The sequence below is a fragment of the Paroedura picta genome, unplaced genomic scaffold (assembly GCF_049243985.1).
Source record: "Paroedura picta isolate Pp20150507F unplaced genomic scaffold, Ppicta_v3.0 Ppicta_v3_sca22, whole genome shotgun sequence".
Taxonomy (NCBI): Eukaryota; Metazoa; Chordata; class Lepidosauria; order Squamata; family Gekkonidae; genus Paroedura; species Paroedura picta.
In genome coordinates, this window is record NW_027518619.1 from 5,023,193 (window position 1) to 5,050,136 (window position 26,944).

General features: G+C 48.7%; 1 protein-coding gene across 1 annotated transcript in view; it reads right to left on the reverse strand.

Moving 5' to 3' along the window:
* The window catches only part of LOC143828384 (tissue factor pathway inhibitor-like), a 44,441-nt gene extending 18,492 nt beyond the window's left edge, over positions 1 to 25,949 (reverse strand). Inside the window, exons 1-2 of the mRNA XM_077318778.1 lie at positions 25,766 to 25,949; positions 7,905 to 8,030 (exon numbers count right to left, since the gene is read on the reverse strand). Coding sequence (XP_077174893.1) covers positions 7,905 to 8,016 — 112 coding nt within the window. The 5' untranslated portion in view covers positions 8,017 to 8,030; positions 25,766 to 25,949. The remainder of the gene's footprint in view (positions 1 to 7,904; positions 8,031 to 25,765) is intronic.
* Positions 25,950 to 26,944: the final 995 nt, after the last annotated feature.

Sequence of the window (26,944 nt, forward strand, 5' to 3'; positions counted from 1 at the left end):
TTCATGGCAAGAGACCAACAGAGGTGACCTCTGCCACTTCATAACCACTTAGGCAGCCATTGCCAGCCTAAGAACATCAGGAGTCCCGTCCTTTAAGACTCCTTCAGGTAGAGAAAAGCGGGATGTAAAAACCAACTCTTTTCCACCTTCCTCTCTTGTTGCTCTAAGCATTAAACACAAGCACAGTGTTGGAACAATACACGAGCAGAAACAAAACAATGTGCAAGGCTCCATGAAATCGATGGAAATGTAATGCACAGAGGCGTCACAAAATAAGGGCCAACAATTTTACGCTCTAGAAGGGATCTGCTGTACGCAGGTCTTAGGACTGTTTGGAAGGCCCCAGAACTGTCTTCATACGCCACCCACAGCATTCAGTACACAAGCCAAGAGGCACGAAACAAGCTGTAGCATTTGCCTCTGCATCCTGAGTTCATGTTCCCCGTGCCAAGGAATACACCAGCTGTTCTTTGTGGATTGCGCAGAACTGCAGATGTTTTCTTTACTCAGTTCAGTTGCACAATCCTTCCCAGGTTTCCCCCTAAGGCATCTGCAACAGCCCCATCCAATTCCCTCTCTCAGAGGCCAGATCTTCCCACTGTTCTCCTTTCCCATCTATCTATCTATCTATCTATCTATCTATCTATCTATCTATCTATCTATCTATCTATCTATCTATCTATCTATCTATCTATCTATCTATCTATCTATCTATCTATCTATCTATCTATCTATCTATCTATCTATCTATCTATCTATCTATCTATCTATCCATCTATCCATCTATCCATCCATCCATCCATCCATCCATCCATCCATCCATCCATCCATCCATCCATCCATCCATCCATCCATCCATCCATTCATCATTATCATCCTTCAGTAGACCAAATTACAAAAGTCTAGTCTGGATGGTGCCAGGTCCCTGCCAGCCCTTTCTGCCCCGTGCCACAAAACTCCCGCTAAGTCCTCTGGGGGCTTTGGTGGCCCTTTTACGTGCGGGAGGAGCTGCGTTCCTGCAGGCCCTTCCCGCCCTGTGCCACAAAATGCCTGCTGAGCTTTCTGGACACTTCAGTGGCCCTTTTGTGTATGGCGGCCGGAGGAGCTGTGTCCCTGCCGGCCTTTCCTGTCCTGCACCAAAAATGCCCGCATTGGCGGGCCTTTTGCGTGCGGTGGTAGGAGGAGCCAGGTCTCTGCCAGCGCTCCACCTCCCCACCCCGAGAATGCCCACCGAGGCCGGTTGTGGGAGGGTGGGGGCAGGTGGCTAGTGCCCGTTGTTTTGTCAGATGTAGCGGGCTTTGCTGCTAGTCTATACATAATAAATTTACATAATACGCACAATAAATTAATAATTAAAATTAATTTCTTAATGTGTCATGTGAAGACTTATGTTATGCTTCTGGTGGTTCCAGACTTTTATTCTCCTAATGAAGAAGAGCTAATTTTTGTCCCCTGCTTTTTACTACCCCAAGGGTTATCAAAACAGCTTACCATCGCCTCCCCTTCCTCTCCCCACGACAGACATCCTATGATATAGGTGAGGCTGAGAGAGTTTTAAAAGAACTGTGACTTGTCCAAGGTCACAGAGCAGGGCTCCTGTGTCTCAAACCAGCTTACAATCACCTACCCTTCCTTTCCCCATAACATATACCCTGTGAGGTACGTGAGTCTAAGAGAACTTTGAGAGAACTGTAATATGTCCACGGTCACTCAGCAGGCCTCATGCATCTCAAAGTGGCTATCGGCATCCCTTCCTCTCCCTACAATAGACACCCTGTAAGGCAGGAGGGGGGCTGAGAGAGCCCTGAAAGGTTTGTGACTGGCCCAAGGTCACCCAGCAGGCCTCCTGTACCTCAAAGCAGCTGACAATCACTCACTCCCCCTCCTCTCCCCACAGCAGACACCCTATGAGGCAGTTGAGGCTGAGAGAGCTCTGAGAGAACTGTGACTGGCTCAAGGTCTCTCATCTGGATGCAGGTGGAGGCATGGGGAACCAAACCCAATTCTCCAGATTAGAGGCGGCCACTCTAAACTGCTAAGACAAGCTGACTCTCCGTTCCTTACTGAATGTTCCATGTTCTCCTGGCTCACTCTGTGCAATTCGCCCTGAGTCCACGTGAGACAGGCAGATCTCAGTGAAGTAAAACAGATAAACAATCCCAACCAGACGTCGGATTACATAAATTACCAAACGTGTTCATCACACGTCGTTCCCAAAAAGGATTGCTAGTGAACCATAAAAAATCTAAAATCATGACCTTTTCAAAACATTCTGCCGTCCGACAGAAGCGGAGGGGTGGGGGGGTGGAATTAGAACATACAGCCCACTTTGAATACTTGGGTATAACCATTAGTAGACACCTTCCCTGGGAAGCTCATATTTATTCAACTATAAAAAAACGACAGGGGGTAAATATGAACAGTGTTTAGCAGAACATAAACACTGCACATTTCTGTACCCAGCCGCCTCCTTCCTTGGTAGGGCAGCAATTTCATCCTGTGCTTCAATTAAGGCCCTTCAATTAAAATGACATTTCTGTACTTTAATGGATGTGACATGCAAATTTGCACAAGCAGGAACGGCCCAGGACCACTTCCTCTGGAGTACTTCCGCAGCTAACTTCCCTTTAAAAATCTTTTTTTTTATTATTTACATGGTGCTTTCCCTGGTTTCCCAGACGGTGAACAGCCAGAGTACATGAGTGTTTTCAGAAGCTCCCCCCCCCCTTTTATTATTTTTTTTTCCTAGCAAATATTATCAAGGCAAAACAGCTTCTTTTGAAGGAGGGGGTAAAAAACACCCAGCTTTTTTCCTTCTTGGTCCCCTGACTCAGTTGGCTGTGACAGCTCCCCAACCTTCACCCAGTTCAAAGCTCTTCCTGCTGGGCTATCTAATCTTCAGCTGTGCTCAGTCTTCATGGCCTTTCCCATTTACAAACAGAGGAATGTTAAGCGCTGTGACTCAGGGCTTGCCGGAAATTTGGATGGCAGGATAACAGCCAAGGCAGATACCTGCTCCTTGGAGATTCCGTCAGCAACCACCCGAATAATGTGTGCAAGAGAAGAGGTTTGGCTTCGTGGAGATTACTGATCTAGTCATTACACAAAACCTCAGTGAAGCTGCATAGAAATTCTCCTCTTCTCCGCTTTCTTCTTCCCTCCCCTCGTCCCTCCCCTCTCCTCTTTCCTTCTTCTCTTTCTTCCCTTCTCCTTCCCTCGCCTTTTCCCTTCCTTTCCCTCTTCTCTCCCCTCCCCTCCCCTCCCCTCTCCTTTATTTCCCTTCCCTTCCTCTTTTTTTTTTGCCAAAATTTCTCTTCCCCACACTGGCAACTTTCTGCATTTGTATTTGCATTTTTTCATATTACAAACTGGCTAGACAGCTGTAATAAATGAGCTTGCCCTAACCTGGCAACCTTCTGGGATTTAGTGTTACGAATTATCTGCATGATTACTGAATATCAGATGGAGACCAAATGGAAAGTGGCAAGGTTGAAACAAATAGAGGGGGAAGAAGAAGGGTGTCAGCCAGCTCACGGACAATTTAGGGATGCCAGGCTCCAGGTGGGGCCTGGGGATCCCCCGGAATTACAGCTTGTCTCTAGACAGCAGAGGTCAGTTCCCCTGGAGAAAAGAGATGTTTTGGAGGGTGGACTCTGGCATTGTTCCCACTGAGGTCCCTGTCCGCCCCAGGCTCCACTCCCAAATCTCTAGATTTTTCCAGCCTACACTTGGAAAGGCTACCTCCTCTTCCCCCAACAGTGATCAGGGGGGCCCTGGCAACTTTAGGACACCCGCAACAATAGTCTTTTTCAAACTTTGACCATGGAGGAGCCCCTGAAAGATTTCGAGGAGCCCCAGAAGCAATATCAGCTGTCCATGCCTTCTTGCCACCCCCCCCCCATAAGTTACGTGTCACTGGAAGTGACATCATCACCCCTGTTAACAGGCAGACCTGGGGAGGACAGGAAGTGGTTTAAGGTGGGAGTAGCGTGCAGGCTCCGCCCCCTCCCAGGTGCAGAAAGTACAAGAGAACACCCTCATGCTTGGGAGGGGGAGCAACGGAAGTGGGTGGTGTCCTAGCATGTGGCCAAGTCCATTATGGCAGGAGGGGAAATGCTGTGGACCCCCTCCAGAACTCTCACGGACCCCTGGTTGGGAATCCCTGGTCTGTATAATAGGGATGGTGCTGAATTTCTTGCCTGTTGTATTTTGACTCTTTTGATTTCACTTCTCCACTGTATGAATGAAACCCACGGGTATCTTTCTTGTTTTGTTGCCATTTTTAGTTCCTTTACATCCTTCCCCACAACATTCACGCTTTCAGCTTCTCCTGATCTCAAACTATGACATGAGTGCACCGAGCAGAGCATATGGATTCCACACACATTGCATGTAGCAGCCTGAAGAGTCCAAACGAGCCCAAACTTGTCAGAGCTCTGAAGCAAAGCAGGGCTGAGCATGGTGAGTGTTTGGAAGTAACACCTCCAAGGAAGACCTACCCTTGAGATAGGAAATCGGCAAGGAAGACCTTCCTTGAGATGGGAAACCCCCAAGGAAGACCTGCCTTGAGATGGGGAGCCCCCGAGGAAGACCTGCCTTGAGATGGGGAGCCCCCAAAGAAGACCCGCCTTGAGATGGGGAACCCCCAAGGAAGACCTTCCTTGAGATGGGGAGCCCCCAAAGAAGACGCGCCTTGAGATGGGGAACCCCCAAGGAAGACCTTCCTTGAGATTGGACACCCCCAAAGAAGACCTGCCTTGAGATAGGGAGCCCCCAAGGAAGACCTGCCTTGAGATGGGGAACCTCCAAGGGAGACCTGCCTTGAAATTGAACACCCGCGGGGCTGTCCAGCGTCACAAGGGCAGAGGGGGGAAGGGGTAGCCCCGTGGCTACCTCTGCAGCACTCTGTGGGGCTCTCCAGCATCAATGGAACAGCAGGGGGAGTGGTTGCCACCTCCCCCCATCCCAGAGCCCCATGCTTGGCTTTGTACCATCACGCGCCCTCTGCAGAGGGCCGGAGACGGAGCAGGGAATGGCCACTGCCTTCCCCCATCCCCCCAATGTCCGGCGCCCACCTGCGAGCTCTTTGCGCTGCCACTGCTGCAAGGGGGGGGGCTAGAGCCCATTGTATTTGGCATTAAACGGGCTTATCTGCTAGTCAAATGAATAAAACGTGAAAGTCCAAATTGGTGTCTACAAATGAACCCACAAAACCAACCATGAAAAGCAGAGAAACGCTGGGATAAATATACACAAAGATAAAAGGAAATAAAATTAAGGACACCTGCTCATCTCTGTTTTATGCTATTAGTAATGATGTGGGTGATGAATGCCATAGCAACCTGAGATGTTACCCATTGGCAGTGCTGCCGTATAAACAAAGACACCGCTTTAAAATTAGCAGCTGTTTTTAGAAGCACAGCTGATCTTCTAGCCGGCCTGCAGCATGCATACAAGTCTGTCAGCCCAAGGAGGCACAGCGGGTGCTCTGCTGGGTTCCCCCTACTCCACCTATGACCAGCTTGTGGACTGGAATCAGGACATCAGGATTCTATATGGCCGCCATCTTCAGGTAGAGAAATACCTGGAGATTTGGGGAGAGCCAGTTTAGGAAAGGTAAAGGCCCTCAGTGGAGTAATGCCATACAGTCTGCCCTCCATTTCCCCCAGGAGAACTGTTCTCTGTAGTCAGAGACTCAAAGAATCACAGAACTGGAAGGGGTCCTGCAGACCATCTCATCCAACTCCCTGTTCAATGCAGGACCAACCTCAAGCATCCCTGGCAAGTATTCGTCCAACCACTGCTTGAAGACTTCCAGTGAGGAGGAGCTCACCCACGCCCGAGCCAGCTGATACCACTGCAGAACCATTTTCCTAATATCTTTCCACCCAAAATGTAAGCCCCTTACTGCGGGTGCTTCCCACAGAAACTGCTCCCTGCCCTCCTCTAAGTGGCAGCCTTTCCAATACCAAAAGAGAGTCCTCATGTCTCCTCTCAGCCTCCTCTTCTCTATACTGATGAATTATAATTATGGGAGGCCATCAAGCCCCACCTGGAAATTAGTATTCTGTAGGGGCTTCCACCCCCAGGGAGTGGTCTTGGGGTGCAGAAGGAGCCGGTGACTGACTGCCTCCGTCCTTTGGCCTTTATTGCTATTTATTTTATTTAGCATATTTTATCTCATACAAAGTTCTTTGCTCCTATCCTCACATGCCAACCTGTGAGGTAGGTGAGGTTCAGAGGGAATGACTAGCGCAAGGTAACCCAGGAAGCTTCACGGCAAAGGGCTTCCACTCTGGGTTTCTCAGATCGACTAGGGCCAGGGCCTTCTCAGTCCTGGCCCCTACCTGGTGGAATGAGCTCCCGGAAGAGCTACGGGCCCTGCGGGAGCTTTCGACATTCCACAGGGCCTGTAAGACGGAGCTCTTCCACCAGGTCTATGGTTGAGGCCGGCGTGCTAGGGAAGAGCTGAACCCCACCACTCTGGGTTACTTTTAGGCAGGTTAATGGTCAACGACCCCTGCCCCCGTTGGTGGATAGTGGGCGAGTTTAGTTATATTTAGTCCGCCGCTTCTGGACATCTCTGCAGCTTCTGAACATCTTGGAAACTGTTTGTAATTATGGAATAGTCCTGGTTTTAGGGGAATTTTATTGGGATATTTTACTGGGGTTTTATATATGTTGTAACTCGCCACAAGCCATTGGGAGTGGCAGGCTGGAAATTCAAATATCATCATCATCATCATCATCATCATGATCATCATCATGTAACACTGTGACTACCCACACCATGCTGTCTCTCAGGAGAACATAAGAGAAGTCATGTTGGATTGGGCCAATGGCTCCTCCAGTCCAACACTCATGGCACAAACCCAGAAGCCATCAGGAGGTCCTCCAGCAGGGCCAGAAGTCCAGAAGCCACAAATACCTGGAGCTCATATATACTGAATCAGACCCTTGATCCATCCAGGTCAGTACTGTTCACTCAGATTGGCAGTGGCTCTCCAGGGTCTCAGGTGGAGGTCTTTCACATCACCTACTGTCAGGTCCTTTAACTGGAGATGGCGGGGATTGAACCTGGGACCTTCTACATGCCAAATAGATGCTCCGTCACTGAGCCACTGCCCCTCACACAGTTATCCTCCCCACATACACACACGAACCAGAAATACAGAGCATCACCGCCCCAGATAGTGTGCTCCATCTATACCTTGAGGCTAAGAGCCACTGATGGACCTCTGCTCCAGATGTTTCTCCAATCCCCTCTTGAAGCTGTCTAAGCTTGTAGCTGTCACCACTTCCCATTTATCAGGTGATATGACCATATGTGGTCATGTTGCTCCCCCCTCCTTCCCAAATGGTCAGTGATGGGCCTGGAGGGGGTGGGAACAGGAAGGGTCCTGGGTGGGTTTGCACCATTTCTTGAATCTTGAGGAACGTTTTGGGGGGTTCTCAACAGGGAAAAAGCTGAGAAAGGCTGGGGTAGACAGCAAAAACAGTTCATGAAGATTTCAAGCCCTCGTTTCTTTTGTCCTCCATCTTCATAGAATCATAGAATCATAGAGTTGGAAGGGGCCATACAGGCCATCTAGTCCAACCCCCTGCTCAACGCAGGATCAGCCCTAAGCATCCTAAAGCAAGGGGTCCACCCATGTGAGAAGTATTTTGTGCACCTTATGAGGACAATACAGATATGTCAGAAGCTGCTCCGTAAGGCTTCTCCATGTTGGGACACCAGCTGAATGTCATAGTTCTCATGTGAATGATGCGTTCACGTGAGGGATAATACGGTTGCGATAAGCCCCCAAAGGTTAATGCGTGAACTGACCTTGTCTTCTCTTATATGAAAACTCTGTACTCTGAAAACATGAGGGCTTTCTATTCAAGACGTTGAAATCTCTTACCGGCCGTGGCATCGTGATATTCATCCCTGGCCTCTGAATGGGCAGTTGCATGGCAAGCTATCAAGCTGAAGAGAAGGAAGAGGGCCATCTCTGGAAGCAAGGACACTTTCATTGTGCTTATTTCTCCTGTGAAAGCCAAGCAAAAATCAAGAAGATGCACTTTAATATAGAATTGTTTCAAAATGCCCATCCTCGTTTGAGTCTCAGGCAAAAGTAGGGATGTCAACCCCCTGGAGAAAGTAGTCTGGAATCCAGTTGTAATTTCAGGATACACACAAACACACACACACACACACACACATGGGGACTGGCAACCCCAGATATCAAAGATACCAAGAACTTCGCCCATTGAAAAAAAATGCTCCCTGATTTTGCCTTTGGATTGCTGTATTTTACAGAACGATTTCACAGACGCGTGTGCTATTTGCATAAGAAAAGCAAAATGGGATAATAAATGCCTCCACTGTAATCTTGTCACCCAGTTTAAGAAAATAAACCTTTGCCCTACAGCAGGTGCCAAGGGAGATCCCAGGTGAGGGGTGCCAGCTTTGGGTTGGGAATGGGGTTGCCAGCCTCCAGGCGGGACCTGGAGATCTCCCATAAATTAGAACAGGTGACAGAGATCAGTTCTGCTAGAGAAAAAGGCAGATTTGTAGGGTGGACTCTATGGTATTGTAGCCCACAGTGGTTCCTCCCTCCACCTCTCTCCATCCTCAGAATCTCAGGTATATCCCCATGCAGAGTTGGCAACTCAAGTTGGGAAACACCTGGGAATTTCTGGAGTGGATTTGGGTGGAAAGATATCAGTAGGATAAAGGTAAAGGTAAAGGTATCCCCTGTGCAAGCACCGAGTCATGTCTGACCCTTGGGGTGACACCCTCTAGGGTTTTCATGGCAGACGCAATACGGGGTGGTTTGCCAGTGCCTTCCCCAGTCATTACCGTTTACCCCCCAGCAAGCTGAGTACTCATTTTACCGACCTCGGAAGGATGGAAGGCTGAGTCAACCTTGAGCCGGCTGCTGGGATCGAACTCCCAGCCTCATGGTCAGAGCTTCAGACTGCATATCTGCTGCCTTACCACTCTGCGCCACAAGAGGCTCATCAGTAGGATATTAGGGTATAAATACCATAGTATAAGGAATGGTAGAGGACAGGAAGGCCTGGAGGATCATCGTCCATGGGGTCACGATGGGTCGGACACGAACTTCGCACCTCACAACAACCATAGTATAAAGGCGCTTGCTCCTGGGGAGGAAAGCTATGGCAAATCTAGACAGCATCCTAAAAAGCAGAGACATCACCCTGCCAACAAAAGTGTGTTTAGTCAAGGCTATGGTATTCCCAGTTGCAATGTATGGCTGCGAAAGTTGGACCATAAGGAAGGTCGAGCGTCAAAGAATTGAGGCTTTTGAACTCTGGTGCTGGAGAAGACTCTTGCGAGTCCCTTGGACTGCAAGGCGAACAAACCGGTCAGTCCTAGAGGAGATCAGCCTTGACTGCTCTTTAGAAGGCCAGATCCTGAAGGTGAAACTCAAATACTTTGGCCACCTCATGAGAAGAAAGGACTTCTGGAGAAGAGCCTAATGCTGGGAGTGATTGAGGGCAAAAGAAGAAGGGGACGACAGAGAATGAGGTAGCTGGATGGAGTCCCTGAAGCAGTCCATGTGACTCCAGGGAATGGTAGAAGGTCTGGAGGATCATTGTCCATGGGGTCACGATGGGTCAAACATGACTTCGCAACTAATAACAACCACCATAGTTTTAGAGTTCCCAGGTTCCCCCTGGCCACAGGTGGGAGCCAGTGACTCCAGCCCTGGGCAGTTCTTGGATGAGAGACCACTTAGGAAGTCCAGGGTCTCTACACAAAAGCAGGCAATGGAAAACCACTTCTATTTTGTCTCTTGCCTTAGAAATCCTTTGGGGCCCCTGTAAGTCAAGAACACGCAAAGCCATCTTATTTAGAATCAGATTCTTGGTCCATCACAGTCCATAATGTCTACTCAGATTGGCAGCAGCTCTCCAGGGTCTCAGGTAGAGGTCTTCCCCATCACCTCCTGTCTGATCCTTTCATCTGGAGATGCTGGGGATTGAACCTGAGACCTTCTACTTGCCGAGAAGAGGCTCTGCCACTGAGTCAGGGTCTCGGGTCAAGGTTCTTCCCATCCCCTCCAGCTTGGTCCTTTTAGCTGGAGATGCTGGGGATTGAACCTGGGACCTTCTGCATGACGAGCAGATGCTGTCCCACTATGGCCCTCTCCCTCCAAATGTTGACTGAGATTCTATGGCAAACAGGGAAAAAAAGAAAGAAAAGGAACAAATACAACAGAAATCGCCAGCGAAATAAATTTCTGGGAGAGCCTGTCTCATTCTCCAAGGGAACAAGATTAGCATCGTGAATATTGCACAATGTTTTTATTTCTTTAAAGGCACGTTTTGTTGGACAAGATCGGGGAGGAACAGGAGAGAGAAGACATTCCTCGAAAGTGGAATCATTTGTTATACACTTGCCCCATGGCACAAGTTGGTACAGGAAGGCCTTTTAATCATTTTTAGTTTCACCTGCCTGATCTCAAATTCCCACTTTGTTGCACCGCTTGGAAAAGGGCAGGCAGAGAATGCTACGGAGGTCAGTGCAGATAAGGTCCCGCTGGATCTCCCTTCCGGCCTTACGCCACACATCACTATTTCAATCGAAATCGGCATTCAGCCAACGATGCTAAAACTGGGAATTAACAGCCTTCTACTTTGGCGAAGTCAAGTAGCTGGGCAGAAGGAGAACACATCACATGGTTTCATGTTCAACTGCTCTGTTTACTCAGCTACAGCCAGGCTGGCAAAAGGGTTAGAGCAGGGATTCCCAATCGGGGTTCTGGGGAAAAGCCCAATAAATTCTTGACTTGTCTTGCTGACAACTTCATTTTCCAGAAAGCGGAAGAGGCAACCAGGGGGTCTGCTGGTTTAGACTTGATTCTCACCAATAGGGAAGAACTGGTTGATGACGTAAAAGTAGTGATCATGTGGTTTTGAACTTTATTATCTTGGGGAAGAGAAAAGATGTACATACAGGCTGGACTTCAGGAAAGCAAACTTTAGCAAAATTAAAGTTGGGTAGAATTCCATGGTCAGAAAAACCTAAGGAGATGGAAGTCCCAGAAGGTCGGAAGTTCCTCAAAAGTGAAATAGTGAAGGCACAATCACAGATAATTCCCCTGAGAAGGAAAACTGGGAGGAAACTAAAGAAACCAGGGTGGGTCCATAAACAGACTTCAAAAGATTTTAGTAATAAGAAAGATTCATTTAGGAAATGGAAGGAGGACCTTATAACCAAGAACGGATATAAGCAAATAACCAAAGCTTCTTGGGAGAGTGTTAGAAACGCTAAAGCTCAGTATGAGCTTAGGCTAGGAAGAAAAGCTAAAGACAATAAAAACAAGTTTTTTAGTTATATTCAAAGTAAGAAAAAATACAGGGACATGGTAGGACCATTGCGGGGACCAGAAACCGACATTGCAACAGTGATAAAGAGAAGGCTGAACTGCTCAATTCCTACTTCTCCTCGGTCTTCTCTTGTGAGGGGAATCACACTCAATGTGGCAAAATCATTTCATGTGATGAGGGATGGGAGTTGTGCCCAAGGATCACTGTAGGGGTAGTCTATCAACACGTAGTATCTTTTTAAAAAGCCAGATTCTCTTGGCCAGATGAATTGCATTCAAAGAACTTATAGTTGTAATTTCTGAGCCTCTGTCCATTATTTTTGACAATTCTCGGAGAACAGATGAAGTGCCAGAAGATTGGAGGTGGGCAAATGTTGTCTCCATCTTCAAGAAGGGGAAAAAGGAGGATCTGGGTAACTACTGACCCGTCAGCTTGACGTCTATAGCTGGCAAAATTTTAGAACAATCATCAGTCGCTCCTTGAGCAGCTAGAGCAGCTAGAATTACTCAAGAGTCAGCATGGCTTTCTCAAGAACAAGTCATGTAAGACTAACCTTATCTTTTTTTTTTTGAGAAAGTTACTCCCTTGCTGGATCAGGGGAATGCTGTGGACACTGTTTGTCTTGATTTCAGTAAGGCTTTTGATACGTTTCCACATGATATTCTTATTGAAAGGGGTTAAAATGTGGTATCGGTCCTATTACTGTTAGGTGGATCGAGAACTGGATGACATCTCAAACCCAAAGGATGCTTGTAAATAGTTAATCATCTTTTTTAGGTGGAGTTATGAGTAGAATGCCTCAGGGATCTGTCCTGGGCCCTGTGTTGTTCAACATATTTATAAATGATTTTGATGAAGGAATAGAGGGGGTAATTATTAAATTTGCAGACGACACTAAACTGGGAGAGGCAGCAAACACACCAGAAGACAGAATCAGAATACAAGATGATCTTGGCAGGCTAGAAAACTGGGCTAAAATGAATAAAATTAATTTCAATAGTGATAAATGTAAAGTTCTTCATTTAGGTAAGAAAAATCATATGCATCACTATAGGATGTGTGAGAGTTGTCCTGGCAGTAGTACGTGTGAAAAGGATCTATGATGCTACTCTATGATTCTATGAATCCTGGTGTTATGTGAGAGCTCCCCAGGGGTTACATGACCTTTTCCAGAAATTTGGACGGCCATTGACATTGACAATAGGGTAAAATAAGCTCATATTATAAACTAAAACTGAGTAAAATTGGCTGACTGAAACGTCTTAATTCTGGCTTGATAAACAACCATTACAAATTCAGCTACACACAATGTTGTCTCTGCAGAGAGATAATTGAGCAGGCACTGAAGTGAACTTGGTTGGTCTTAAAGGTACCCTGGGATTCACAGTTTAGTGGTTTGTTGTTTTGCTTCTCAAGATGGGTAGAAGGGAAAGCAAAAGAAAAGCCAGCAAACTGGTCATGACCCAGCTCTGGACATGTCTGGCAAATGTCACTGCTCCCAGTCCACTTCCTGTGCTGTAGCTTTGATAAGTCACTCTTGTGGCTACTGTGTGAAGGAAAAGGAGGCAGCAGAAGGAGAAACAGCGAAAGATGATGGATGAGAATACAAGACCACAATCCGGCGTGGCCATGAATGCCATTTAAGTTATAGATTTTTTTAAAGTTCAGTGTAATTAGCCAATGTGATGCCAGTTCCCTAATGAAAAGAAACATCACATCTCTGGTTACGGTTAGAATATATTAGCAGGCTCTTGTAAACTCTCTTCCTGCTCACTTCAAGAGTTCCCGACCGAGAAAAATTCCTGGCGGGCTGTGTCCTGGCTTGCCAATCTCCAGGTAGAACCAGGAGACTTATTGGAATTGGAACTGATCTCCAGGGATCAGCTCCCTGGGAGGAAATGGCAGCTTCGGAGGGTGGACTCTATGGAGATCCCTCCCCTCCCAAAACCACAGCTTCTCAGACTCCACTACCAAATCTCCAGGAATCTGCCAAGCCAGAGCTGGCAACCGTCTTGCGTCCATGGTCATTTATTTGCTTGTCCATTGGAAGAAGAAGAAGAGTTAGTTTTTATACTCCACTTTTCTCTACTCTAAGGACTCTCAAAGCAGGTAACAATGGGCTTCAATCCTCTCTCCACAACAAGCCCCCTGAGAGGCAGGTAGAGCTGAGAGAGCTCTGAGAGAACTGAGACAGGCCCAAGGTCCCCCACCAGGCCTCCTGTGTCTCAAGGCAGCAGACAATGGCCTTCCCGTCCTCTCCCTTCTTCCCTTCCTCTCCCCCTTGTGAGGCAGGTGGAGCTGAACGTGCTCTGAGAGAACGGAGACTGGCCCAAGGTCCCCTAGCAGGTCTTCTGTGTCTCAAAGCAGTGCCTTCTCTCCCCACAACAGGCCCCTTGTGAGACAGATGGGGCTGAGAGAGTTCTGAGAGAACTGGGCCTGCCCTAAGGTCCCCCAGCAGGCCTCCTGGGTCTCAAAAAGGCTGACAATAGCCTTCCCTTCCTCTCCCCACAACAGGCACCCTGTGAGGCAGGTGAGACTGAGAGAGCTCTGAGAGAACTGAGACTGGCCCAAAGTCCCCCCCGCAGGCCTAAGAGGAATAAGGAGTGGGGAACCAAACCTGGTTCTCCAGATTAGAGTCAATGGCTCATAACTCCCGCACTGGTTCTCTCCTGGGAAGGGAGGTTGCTAATTTTCAGCTGGCTCGTGTTCTTTTGCCATCGGCAGCAGCCTCATCTGTGCACCATAGTGGGTGATAATGCTTTTCTCCCTGCTCAGTCATCAGAGTCTCTTCACTATATAACACAGAGCCTTGCTGATTCTCCTTGCCAGTCAGAACGGACACAAAGGGTTCTTTTCATATGTGGATCCTAAGGAAAACACAAGCCACAGGGTCCCCTTCACGTTTCAAGACTCTTGCTGCCGCTTTAGCTGTCTATTACTTGTACCATACGGAAGGAGTGGATTGTACCTGGTTTCCTCTGTGGTAATGGGTCATATTTTGGTTCCCCTAAACTAGGGGCTGGTGCTGGAGAAGACTCTTGCGAGTCCCTTGGACTGCAAGGCGAACAAACCGGTCAGTCCTAGAGGAGATCAGCCCTGACTGCTCCTTAGAAGGCCAGATCCTGAAGATGAAACTCAAATGCTTTGGCCACCTCATGAGAAGGAAGGACTCCCTGGAGAAGAGCCTAATGCTGGGAGCGATCGAGGGTAAAAGAAGAAGGGGACGACAGAGAATGAGGTGGATGGATGGAGTCACTGAAGCAGTAGGTGCAAATTTAAATGGACTCCAGGTAGAGGACAGGAAGGCCTGGAGGATCATTGTCCATGGGGTTGTGATGAGTCGGAAACGACTTCGCACCTAACAACAACAACAAAACTAGGGGCATCCAGCCCTTTTAGAACATTTAGATTTATGGCACAGTGTGCTGGATGCAACCACAAAATGGCTGCCACAGGAAGCAGGAGCAGTCACCAAAATGGCCGCCACAGCTTAACTTCAGTCACACAGCGAAAATGCTTGTGCCGTGGTGGCGACAGCCCCACTGCAACATTTTAAAGAATCTGCACAGCCAATCACATCTCCATTGGCCAATCACAGGTCTTGCAGAGCAAAAAACCCACCTGGCCCTGCCCTAAAGATTTCACTCCCAGACTGAAAAGACCTTTCTTCGTAGCCTGCTGCCATTAGCTCCCCAAGTCTCACTGGAAGGAGGCGGGATAGGGTTGCCATCTCCAGGTTAGAAATTCCTGGATATTTAGGGGGTGGAGACTGGGGTGGAGACTGGGTTGGGGAGGGGAGGAATTTTAGTGGTGCATAATGCCCTAGAGCCCACCTTCCCAAAAGAGCCTATTTTTCTCCAGAGGAAATGATCTCTGACACATGGTGATCAGCTGAAATGAGGATTTCCAAATTCCAAGTGAGAGAGAGCCAGTTTGGTGTAGTGGTTAGGAGTGCGGACTTCTAATCTGGCATGCCGGGTTTGATTCTGCACTCCCCCACATGCAACCAGCTGGGTGACCTTGGGCTCATCACAGCACTGATAAAACTGATCTGACCAGGCAGGAATATCAGGGCTCTCTCAGCCTCACCCACCCCACAGGGTGTCTGTTGTGGGGAGAGGAATGGGAAGGTGACTGTAAGCCGCTTTGAGCCTCCTTCGGGTAGGGAAAAGCGGCATATAAGAACCAACTCTTCTTCTTCTTCTTCTTCTTAAAGCCCATGAGAGGCAAATGTATAATAAAAGCTCCACGTTTATTTTGTAGTAGTAAGAGCTTCAGTAATGGCGTCCTTATCCTAACTTGCTTATCGAGAACTCCCTTACGGTTAGACTATCGAGAATTTTTCGGTAACATTGCTTTCGAATCATAAATCTTCATCAGAATCCCAATTATATCTGCCTCGAAACACACAAAGGGAAATAGTCACAGAAAGAAACTCATTGACACAGCGCATTCTGCATAAAAGCTAACATCAGGCCAAATCACAAAGGAATGGGGTTCGGCGATCATGATTCTTAGGCAGCTCAATACTATTTGTAAATTATACACAAAACATCTCTGGGTTAAGCTCTGCAAGTGGTTGGAACAAAAGCAACGTCTTGGATATAGAGCAATGAAAAAAAGGGACACAATCTTTGTATTGCTGGCTATGCACAGAGGTGTACAGGCGTCATGAAGAAAAGTTCTTCATCCAGTCGTCAGCTTGAATATGTGTTATTCCATTTATTATTATTATTATTATTAGATTTATATCCCGCCACTCCCTTGCAGCTCGTGGCGGGTAACAATATCACAAATCCCCATTAAAACCCCATAAAAACAATAATAACATTGCCAATATTACCGGCATGGCAAGAATGGCAGCTCAACTTCCCCTCCCCTCCCACCCACTACTAGCGGGTGGAGAGGAGGTCCTGATGATGTTTTGCTTCGGATCCAGAACCCGAGTCCCCAGGGGGGGGGCATAGATCTATTACCAGCCCCGGCCTCAACCATAAACCTGGTGGAAGAGCTCCGTCTTGCAGGCCCTGCGGAACGTTGAAAGATCCTGCAGGTCCCGCAGCTCTCCCGGGAGCTCATTCCACCAGGTCGGGGCCAGGACCGAAAAGGCCCTGACCCTGGTCGAGGCCAGGCGTGCTTCCCTAGGGCTTCCCTTCACTTCAGTTGCAGTCTCCAGTTGGAGGGTAGCTACAGGCAGCTAGTTCAGCTTGTTTCGATAATTCTGCTTCTGACACCACAACAAACTAAAACTCTGCTCAACATATATACTTACGATACGCTGACATAATTAGCAACAACACAGTCCTAAGAGACTCACCAGATCTATATACAAAGGCACTGCCCTTCATTTGATCTGGTGAGTGTTTTAGTTATGTATTGTTTCTAACTAGGTCAGTATATCGTAGAAATGTATTTCAAGCACATTTATGATTTGTTGTAGCGTCTAAAGAAGTATCTGCGAAACAAGCTGACCTAGCTTGTCGCCACGGTACAATTGGAGACTATTATCGAATAAGTTAATAAAGCATATTCAAGCTGACAACTAGATGAAGAGCTTTTCTTCAAAACGCCTGTACACTTTTGTGCATTGCCAGCAAGTTTGTGTGGCTTTTTTCATTGCATGATTACACCTTTTTTTGTATATTACTGGATATAGAGCAAGCTGGGTTTGCCCAAGGCCATTCAACAATTGACTATTGCTTAATGCTGAACCACTTAATATACAAGGACCATTTCCACTCACCACTTGTCCAGTGACAGGGTAAATTTTGGGTTCTGCATGACGTCGGTGCTGTCCCAGGCCTGGCCCGACTCAGGCCCTCATTTGCCCTGCAGCAAGAGAACGTGATCCGTGTTCTGTTCTTTGCCCGGGGCATCAATGGGGCCTATGTTGGGCCTGGGCCTTCCGGAAGGGAAGAGTCGGACCGTCTTGGACCAGCTCCTCCCCACCCTCACCCGGGGGGAGACGCCTGGGGCATCTTTTAAATTTAAAAATGCGGTTTTGCGTTAATATGCAATGCCACGTTCTTAAACCAGCAAACAGAAAAGGCCCCTCAGTGCTGCCCGTCAGGGCACCAAAACCCAGGAGTGTGAACCGTGGGTGGATGAGGTGCAGTGGGCCAAAGGCTCCCCCATGCAGGAGTGGGAAGAGGCATGGCAACCTGCCCCGGCTCAAAAACCAGATGGCAGCCGAGTATGGAGCCTCCCATGCAGTAAAGCTCAAGCAGATCTATGTAAATAACAGTACTCTATACGCCGCTTTTGTGGATTTGAAGGGGGCTTTTGATACAGTAGTACACAGGGAGCTTTGGGCCAAATGGGGAGCATCATCCATCGATTAAAGGTAATTACATCTGATTATTAATGAGCCTCTTGTGGCGCAGAGTGGTAAGGCAGTGATATGCTGTCTGAAGCTGTTTGCCCATGAGGCTGGGAGTTCAATCCCAGCAGCCGGCTCAAGGTTGACTCAGCCTTCCATCCTTCCGAGGTCGGTAAAATGAGTACCCAGCTTGCTGGGGGGTAAACGGTAATGACTGGGGAAGGCACTGGCAAACCACCCCGTATTGAGTCTGCCATGAAAACGCTAGAGGGCATCACCCCAAGGGTCAGACATGACTCGGTGCTTGCACAGGGGATACCTTTACAGGGGATACCTTTACATTACCTTTACATCTGATTATCAGATTGCGTGACAACACTAAGCTATAGATAAGATTTACACCTGATGGCCAATCATCTAAGCCAATAGCTTCACAAAAAAGGAGTAAGACTGTGGCAGAGATCAGTTCACTTGGAGAAAATTGATGCTTCAGAAGGTGAACTCTGTGGCATTGTACTCCACTGAGGTCCCTTTTCTCCCCAAATTCACCCCCCAAATCTCCAGGTATTTCCCACGTCAGAGATGACATCTCTAGCTGAAACACCAGGAGATCTCTAGCTGCCACCTGCAGACTGGCAACCTTAAACTGGGAGTTTCACTCGAAAGCCACTGTGGCCCACCAACATCTCTTTCTTGGGATGGTGGCAGTCAATAAATGGTGCAATCTGAGGTAGCAACCCTTCGAAGACTACTGCATGGTTTCGGTGGAAGTAAGGAGCAGAATGAAAGCCACTGGTTTTCATCCCCAAACGATGACAGGCTGGTCAAAATACTTTTGTGACAATGTGAAACTCCCCCTCCCTCTTTCTCTTTTGTTGCTGCCAAGTCACAGCTGCCTTATGGTGACCCTGAGGGGTTTTCAAGGCAAGAGATGAGCAGAGGTGATTTCCCTGCCTCTGTGAAGCAAACCCTAGACTTCCATGGGGGTTCCCCAGCCAAGGCTTAACCAACCGTGCTTAGCTTCAAGACAACAAACAAGGTTGGGCTAGCCTGGGCAAGCCAGATCAGGGCAACGTTCTCTTAGCAAGGGTTGTTCCTATGAAGTGTTTTTCTTTTCTTTTTTTTGGTGATGCAATAATAACAACCCACAGTCAAAAAACTTGTTTACTTTATCATCGATGTATAAAGAATACCCTTTTCATCCACAAAGCAGCCTCACCTCTTATTTGATTCTGGGAAATCAACTTTGTGCTGGGTAAAAACATTTTGCGTTTCATGATTTTTTAAAAACTGTGCCTCTGCCTTTTCAGTTCCACTTTATCCCCACCTGGAGTTGCCAATCTCCAGGCGGTGCCAGGAAATTTCTCCAGACAAAACAGATCCCCCTCCCCCTGAGAATCTGGCTGCTTGGTAGGGGGGGCACTAGGTCATCAGAATCTATTGAGACCCCTCTCCTCTAACAGGACTGTGACCAGCCCAAAGTCACCCAGCTGGCTGTATGTGGAGGAGCAGGGAATCAAACCCAGCTTGCCAGATTAGAGGCCACCACTCTTAACCATGACACCTACTAAGGAATATTGACTACAACACTGGAATCCAAACAGTTCCGCAGGGCTTGCAAAAGGGAGCTCCTCTACCAGGCATTTGGTTGAGGTTGACCTGGACCATCGCTTCCAATTGGCCCTCAGGCCCCCCCGCCTCCTATTATGACCGCCACCAATCTGCCTAACGCACCGGGTCCCAGTAAGAGTTGAGCTGAGGCTCCTTTGCAGTTCTATCTTATTATTACTGCTATTATCATGTTGGAGTTATTATTGCTGTATTGTTATTGCTGTTGTCACATGTGTTTCCTTATGTTATCTGTACCCGTTTCCTGTTCCCTGTAAACCGCCCTGAGCCTTCGGGGGAGGGCAGTATATAAATATAAATAAATATAAATATAAATAAAATAAATAAAATAAACTACTACGTATTTAATAGAACATCTTTTCGCCACTTCTGCATATCCATTTGAACCTTTCACGGATCAGTGGAATATTGAGGGTAGAAGAAAGTCTAGACTTGACGGAATTTCCCTCCACCAGCTGCTTGTACATAATTAGCGTATCCTGCCGGTAGCTCATTCCCTTCCTTTCTATACATGCTGACAGTTGAACTTCTACCACTGTACATAAAAAAAAAACTTGAGGGGAAAACCTAAGGGGCAAGATAGCAGAGAGGCCCCACACACCATGAGTCACAGCCTTAGAAAGGGGTCAGGATGGAACTCACTTGAAAACAAATGCTTTCCCTGAATTTCTGTCTCTGCATTTCTTTTCCAGTCACTGAATGACCCCTTTCCAGAGCACAGACAAATGATGTGTGGGCTCTCCCTCCTATCTTGCTTCCTTTGCTAATGTCATCATGTTCCGGGGACACCAGTGCCCTGCAAATGACAAGGGCTCTGGTCACGAACGATTTCCTGCACATGTTGAATCATAGAATCTTAGAGTTGGAAGGGACCTCCGGGGTCATCTAGTCCAACTCCCTGCACTATGCAGGACACTCACATCCCTATCGCTCATCCACTGTAACCTGAGAGTTGTCCTGGCAGTAGCACGTGTGAAAAGGATCTATGATGCTACTCTATGATTCTATGAATCCTGGGATTATGCGAGAGCTCCCCAGGGGTTACACGGCCTTTCCCGGAAATGTGGACGGCCATTGACATCACTAGATGTCACTGGAGCCCATGTCCCTTGTTGTTCTCCAGGCCTAGTCTCTTTTCCATACCTACTTCTCTGGATAAGGATTAGATTTATATATCAGCTCTCTTGGCTAACTGGCTCTCCAGATGAGAGACCACCTGTGTCTCCTAGGCACAAGCCAACTAAGGGCCTGAGTAGTGCCAGGCCTGGGCCTGCCCCCAGACCAATCCCACTTCCTTCTGGAAGCAGGAATTAGCCTTGAGGTGATGAGGCCAGCAGAAGCAGTCTCTGAGCTCGGTTCCGGGGACACCAGTGCCCTGCAAATGACAAGAGCTCTGGTCACGAACGATTTCCTGCACATGTTGAATCATAGAATCTTAGAGTTGGAAGGGACCTCCGGGGTCATCTAGTCCAACCCCCTGCAGAATGCAGGGAATTCACAACTAAATGCCCAATCACAGTGACCCCAGTTCCATGCCCAGATGATGTTCTCTCCCCCACCCCATCCCCAGAATCCCTGGTCAGTTTGACCTAGAGGAAATTTGCCTCCCAGCCCCGAAGTGGTGATTGGCATTTCCCTGGACATGCAAGAAAGAGCCAAGAGCCAAGCATGGACACAATCCCTTGTGCCCACCTACTCACAATCTGCCTAAATTCACAGAATCAGAATTTTTGTGAGGTGGATATCTAGCCTCTGCTTAAAAACTTCCAAGGAAGGAGAACCTACCTCCTCCTGAGGAAGCTTGTTCCACTGAGGAACCACTCCGTCAGGAACTTCTTCCTGATGTTTAGCCGAAAATTCTTCTGAATTAATTTCATCCCATTGGTTCTGGTCTGACCCTCTAGGGCAGGGGTAGTCAACCTGTGGTCCTCGAGATGTTCATGGACTACAATTCCCATGAGCCCCTGCCAGCATTTGCTACAGCAGGGGCTCCTGGGAATTGTAGTCCATGAACATCTCGAGGACCACAGGTTGACTACCCCTGCTCTAGGGAACAGAAAACAACTCTGCTGTATCCACTATGTGACAGCCCTTCAAATATTTGAAGGTTATCATATCACCTCTTTGTCGTCTTCTCTCCAAGCTAAACAGACCAAGGTCCCTCAACCTTTCCTCATACGACTTGAGAGAGCCAGTTTGGTGTAGTGGTTAGGAGTGCGGACTTCTAATCTGGCATGCCGGGTTCGATTCTGCACTCCCCCACATGCAACCAGCTGGGTGACCTTGGGCTAGTCACAGCACAGATAAAGCTGTTCTGACCGGGCAGTGATATCAGGGCACTCTCAGCCTCACCCACCCCACAGGGTGTCTGTTGTGGGGAGAGGAATGGGAAGGCGACTGTAAGTCGCTTTGAGCCTCCTTCGGGTAGGGAAAAGTGGCATATAAGAACCAACTCTTCTTCTTCCCCAAGCCCCTCAACATTTTCGTTGCTCTCCTCTGGACACGCTCCAGTTTGTCTACATCATTCTCCAATTGTGATGCCCAAAACTGAACACAGTATTCTAAGTGAAGTCTAACCAGGGCCCATTCCGCACACATAGGATAATGCACTTTCAATGTGCTTTGGCAGCTGGATTTTCCTGTGCGGAACAGGAAAACCTACTTTTAAAGTGCATTGAAAGTGCATTATCTATTGTGTGCAGACTAGGTCCAGGACACAGTAAATCAGTACCATCACCTCATGCAATCTGAACACTATACTTCTTTTGATGCAGCCCCAAATCCCATTTGCCTTTTTAGCCACTGAGTCACACTGCTAACTCACGTTCAGTGTCTGGTCTACTAAGACCCCCCCCCCGAACCTTTTCACACATAGTACTGCCAAGAAAAGTCTCCCCCATCCTATAGTGATCGATTTAATTTTTCCCACCAAAGTAAAATTGAAATTCATTCATTCATTTTAGCTCAGTTTTCCAGCCTGCCAAGATCATCCTGAATCCTGATTCTGTCTTCTGATGTGTTTGCTGCCCCTCCCAGTTTAGTGTCACCTGCAGATTTAATAAGCACCCCCTCTATTCCTTCATCTGGATCCTTTATAAATATGCTGAACAACACAGGGCCCAGGACAGATCCTTGAGGCACTCCACTAGTCATTCTTCTCCAACAGGATAACGAATCATGAACAAGAACCCTTTGGGTGCGAACTGTCAACTAGTTATCAATCCACCCAAAAGTAAAATGATCCATACTGCATTTTACCAACTTGTCAACAATACCATATGGAATCTTGTCAAAAGCTTGACTGAAATGGAGATAAACTATGTCCACATGATATATTAAACACAGCAGCAATTTGGAATTTACCACAGTGGTTTACACAAGGAGTGTCTGGCCACATAACAAATGTCCTACCTAGGCTACGCAGAGGAATCCTCAGAGAGCTGCTTTCTCTGGGTTTTTTAGTGAGACAGAAACAGAGCTGGAAGGGATCCCCAAGGGTCATCTAGTCCAACCCTCTGAACGATTACAGAAATCAACACACACCCCTCTCCCAGTGACCCCTGCTTTATGCCCAGAGGGAGGCAAAAACTTTTTGGGATCCCTGGGCCATTCTAACCTAGAGGAAAATCCCTTCCTGACCCCAAAGCGAACTAGTCATATGAAGGTTGGGATTTTATCCAGAACAAGTTGATTCTGGAATTTGACTCCTATGTCGAGTTGCAATGGTGAAACCCAGCTTTGGGTGGTGGCAGCTATAACAGGTCAGTGAAATAGCAGAAGACCCTGCCAAACAGCTGAGCCTCTAGATCAGCTGCTTGGCAGCATCTTTCTTCTCTGCACTCTCCTCTGAGGTTGAAGCAGCCCAAAATCCCATCTGCCTTTTTAGCCACTAAGTCACACTGCTGACTCATGTCCAGTGTCTGGTCTACCAAGACCCCCAGATCCTTTTCACACATGCTAATGCCAAGAAAAGTCTCTACTATCCTCCAGTGATGCATTTGATTTTTCCCACCTAAGTGAAATTCATTTATTCATTTTAGCTCAGTTTTCCAGTCCTATTAGATAGTTCATTTGATGCCTTCTAGTGTTTGACTTCACACATAACACTGTTTACTCTCTTTACTTTACCCTCTTTAGTTTCGAGAGCCAACATGATGTAGTGGATAAGACCGGTGGTCTCTAATCCAGAGAACTGGGATTGATTCTCCGCTCCTCCACATGTTGCCAGCTGGGTGACCATGGGGTCGTGATTCTGTCGGTGCTCTCTGACCCTCTCCCAACTCACAGGGTGTCTGTTGTGGGGAGAGGGAAGGGAAGGTAATTGTAGGTCACTTTGGGGCCTTCAGGTAGTAAAAAGCAGGGGAAGAAGAAGAAGAAGAAGAAGAAGAAGAAGAAGAAGAAGAAGAAGAAGAAGAAGAAGAAGAAGAAGAAGAAGAAGAAGAAGAAACTGGTTCTCATATGCTGCTTTTTCTCTACCTGAAGGAGTCTCAAAGCAGCTTACAATCACTTTCCCCTTCCTCTCCCCACAATAGACACCCTGTGAGGTAGGTGAGACTGGGAGAGCCCTGATATTACTGAAGAAGAGTATATACCGCTTTTCTCTACCCGAAGGAGTCTCAAAGAGGCTTACATTCACCTTCCCTTTCCTCTCCCCACAACAGACACCCTGTGAGGTGGGTGCGGCAGAGAGAGCCCTGATCTTCCTGCTCGGTCAGAACAGTTTTATCAGTGCTGTGGCGAGCCCAAGGTCACCCAGCTGGCTGCACGTGGGAGAGCGCAGAATCGAACCTGGCATGCCAGATTAGAAGTTGGCACTCCTAACCACTACACGACGCTGGCTACTCCAAACCAGCTCTTCTTTTTCTTTCTGTTGCCTGTGGAGTCAGTGAGAAATTGAAGCATTCCCTTTTATTTATTCCCTTTTAGACAAGCAATCCCTGTTATTTCTTCAGCTCATTTCTTTCATTCCGCCCCATCTTTTCCAACACTACAGACCCAAAGCGGAAGACATCCTTCATGCACATTACTTTCCCCGCGACCCTGCAAAGTCCAGTGTGCGAGGCTCCTTGGCCGAGCAAAGATTTGAACCCAGGGCCGCCATCCCTTCCTCTGGCATTCCAGCCAAAATTCAGGATCTTTGTTTCGAAACTATACAAGGCCCACCCAAAGCCCACAGGCAAAGGGTCACCCATTTCTTTTCAGCTCTCACCGACAAGTTCTCAAAATGGCTAGCTTTAAAGCTGCCAACGCTAGGTTGGGGAATTCCTGGAGTCTGACAGATGGAGCTTACGTAGAGTGCAGGAGTGCCAAACGGTGGCTCTCCAGATGCCCACGGACTACAATCCCCATGAGCCCCTGCCAGCAGGGGCTCATGGGAATTGTAGTCCATGGGCATCTGGAGAGCCACCGTTTGGCCACCCCTGGCATAGGGTATTCAAAGGGAGAGTGATCGCCTGGCTCTCTGTGCACCACCCTGGACTTTCTCAGAGGTCTCCCACCCGAACGCCAGCTGGGGCTAACAGCTCCTGAGATCGGATGGCATCGGGCTAGCGGGGCTAGGGCAGCTTCTCTGATGCGGAGCCTCCACAGCACAGAAACCGAGCCCAGCTCAACTCGGCTGACCCCCGCTTAGCTCCCCAAAGGAGTCCACAGCAAGCTCCCTTGGGCTCCCCAATTCCCAGCCACCCTCCGGAACAGCCCTTTCCTCCGGGGAACAGATCCCCATAGCCTGGCAGTCAGCCCTGATTCCGGGTCTCCAGGCCGCTCCTGGAGGCTGGCAACCCCAGCCAGCATCGCTAAGCCCAGGGAGCCCTGATCTTTGCCTAGAGAGCTCTCTAGGGATGCCAGTCCCCAGCGGTCAGGGATCAGTTCCTCTGGAGAACATGGATGCTTTGCAGGGCGGACTCAGTGGCAATGGGCACCCCAAGGAGGTCCCCGTCCTCCCCAAATCCCGCCCATTCCTGGCTCCACCCCCAAAGTCTCCAGGTATTTTCCCAACCCAGAGCTGGCAACCCTCGAGCTCTCTCTTCACCCCTCCTTCTCTCCCTGGAAGCTTAAACCCTTCCTATGGCTCTTTTCCCCACCCCATCAGCGGGTAGGGTTTCCAGATCCAGGTCAGGAAACTCCTGGAGATTTGGGGGCCGGGAAGTAGGGTTGCCAGATCCGGGTCGGGAAACTCCTGGAGCTTATTGGATGGGAGACAAGGGACCTCAGTGGGACACAAAGCCACAGAGTCTACCCCCCCCACCTCCCCACCCAAGCGCCTCTTTTCTCCAGGGAGAGAGCTGTAAGTCCGGGGGATCCCAAAGTACCGCCTGGAGACTGGCCTCCCGTCCCCTCCGTCCGGCTCCAAAACCGCCTCCTCCGTCCAGGCGCCGCTAGTCGTTGTCGTCTGTCACCCCCGCCTCCGCCCCCAGGAAGGCAGCGCCAGAGCCCCCCATTCCCGCATCCCGTCCGCCGCCGCTCCGCACTCACCGCGCCGCTTTCCCCGGGCGCAGAAGCCTCCCGGGCGGGAGGTGAGCAGCGCCGGCCTTCCCGTCTGGAGTCGCTCGCGGACTGCGGTTCTTTCCCTCCCGTGGGAAGCGGGAGGAGCCACGGCCCGCCGCCGGACGCAACTCTGGCCGACCCCCGCGCAGGAAGAAGAGGGCTCGGCGGGAGAGAGCCGCCCCCTTCCCTTTCCCCTCCCGCCCTCTTCCCCGGGGCTTCCCCCGAGACAGCCATCCGGCGCCCGATCCTGTGCACGGCTTCGCCCTGCGGGGCAAAGCCCAAAATCCGAAATTCTGGTCTAGGCGAAAGGGTGTGTGTGTGTGTGTGTGTGTCTGAGCGGGCTGGGACAGAAGGGAAAAGTCCTTGGGATGTTGGATAACACGCTTTCAATGAAGTTTTGAGGCACGATTTCCCATGGCCAGAACAGGAACATAACTTCTAAAGTGCACTGAAAGCACATTATGTGGAATGAGACTGTTCGAGCCATAGGTTCAGAGAGGGGCACCGACATCCGTCGTAATTTGAGCTCTTTATTAAGACCCCAGCATAGGTCAAGCACAACAGAGATCTGAGCTGAATAACCCCCAAAACGTCTGACTTCTATACACAAGCCAAACTATAGATCCTCCTGTCAGTGCAGGGTAAAGGTAAAGGTATCCCCTGTGCAAGCACCGGATCATGTCTGACCCATGGGGTGATGCCCTCTAGCCTTTTCATGGCAGACTCAATACGGGGTGGTTTGCCAGTGCCTTCCCCAGTCATTACCGTTTACCCCCCAAGCGTGCTGGGTCCTCGTTTTACCGACCTCGGAAGGATGGAAGGCTGAGTCAACCTTGAGCCGGCTGCTGGGATCGAACTCCCAGCCTCATGGTCAGAGCTTTCAGGCTGCATGTCTGCTGCCTTACCACTCTGCACCACAAGAGGCTCTCATTGCAGGTTATTGGTCAGTTTAACTTTAAGTTGACGGGATCAGGCAGAGTGGATCTGGCAGCACACTGGTCACTTTCATGCTGGCTAGGATCCTGTCTTAAGACTTCAGGCCCAGTCCTCTGCAGTGCTACAGACACAACAAAGGATCTCTCTCCACAGCTTCTTCTCTCCTATTCCTCATATGTTGGGGAATGTGCTTTCAGTGTGCTTTTGCAGTGGGATCTCCCTGTGCGGAAC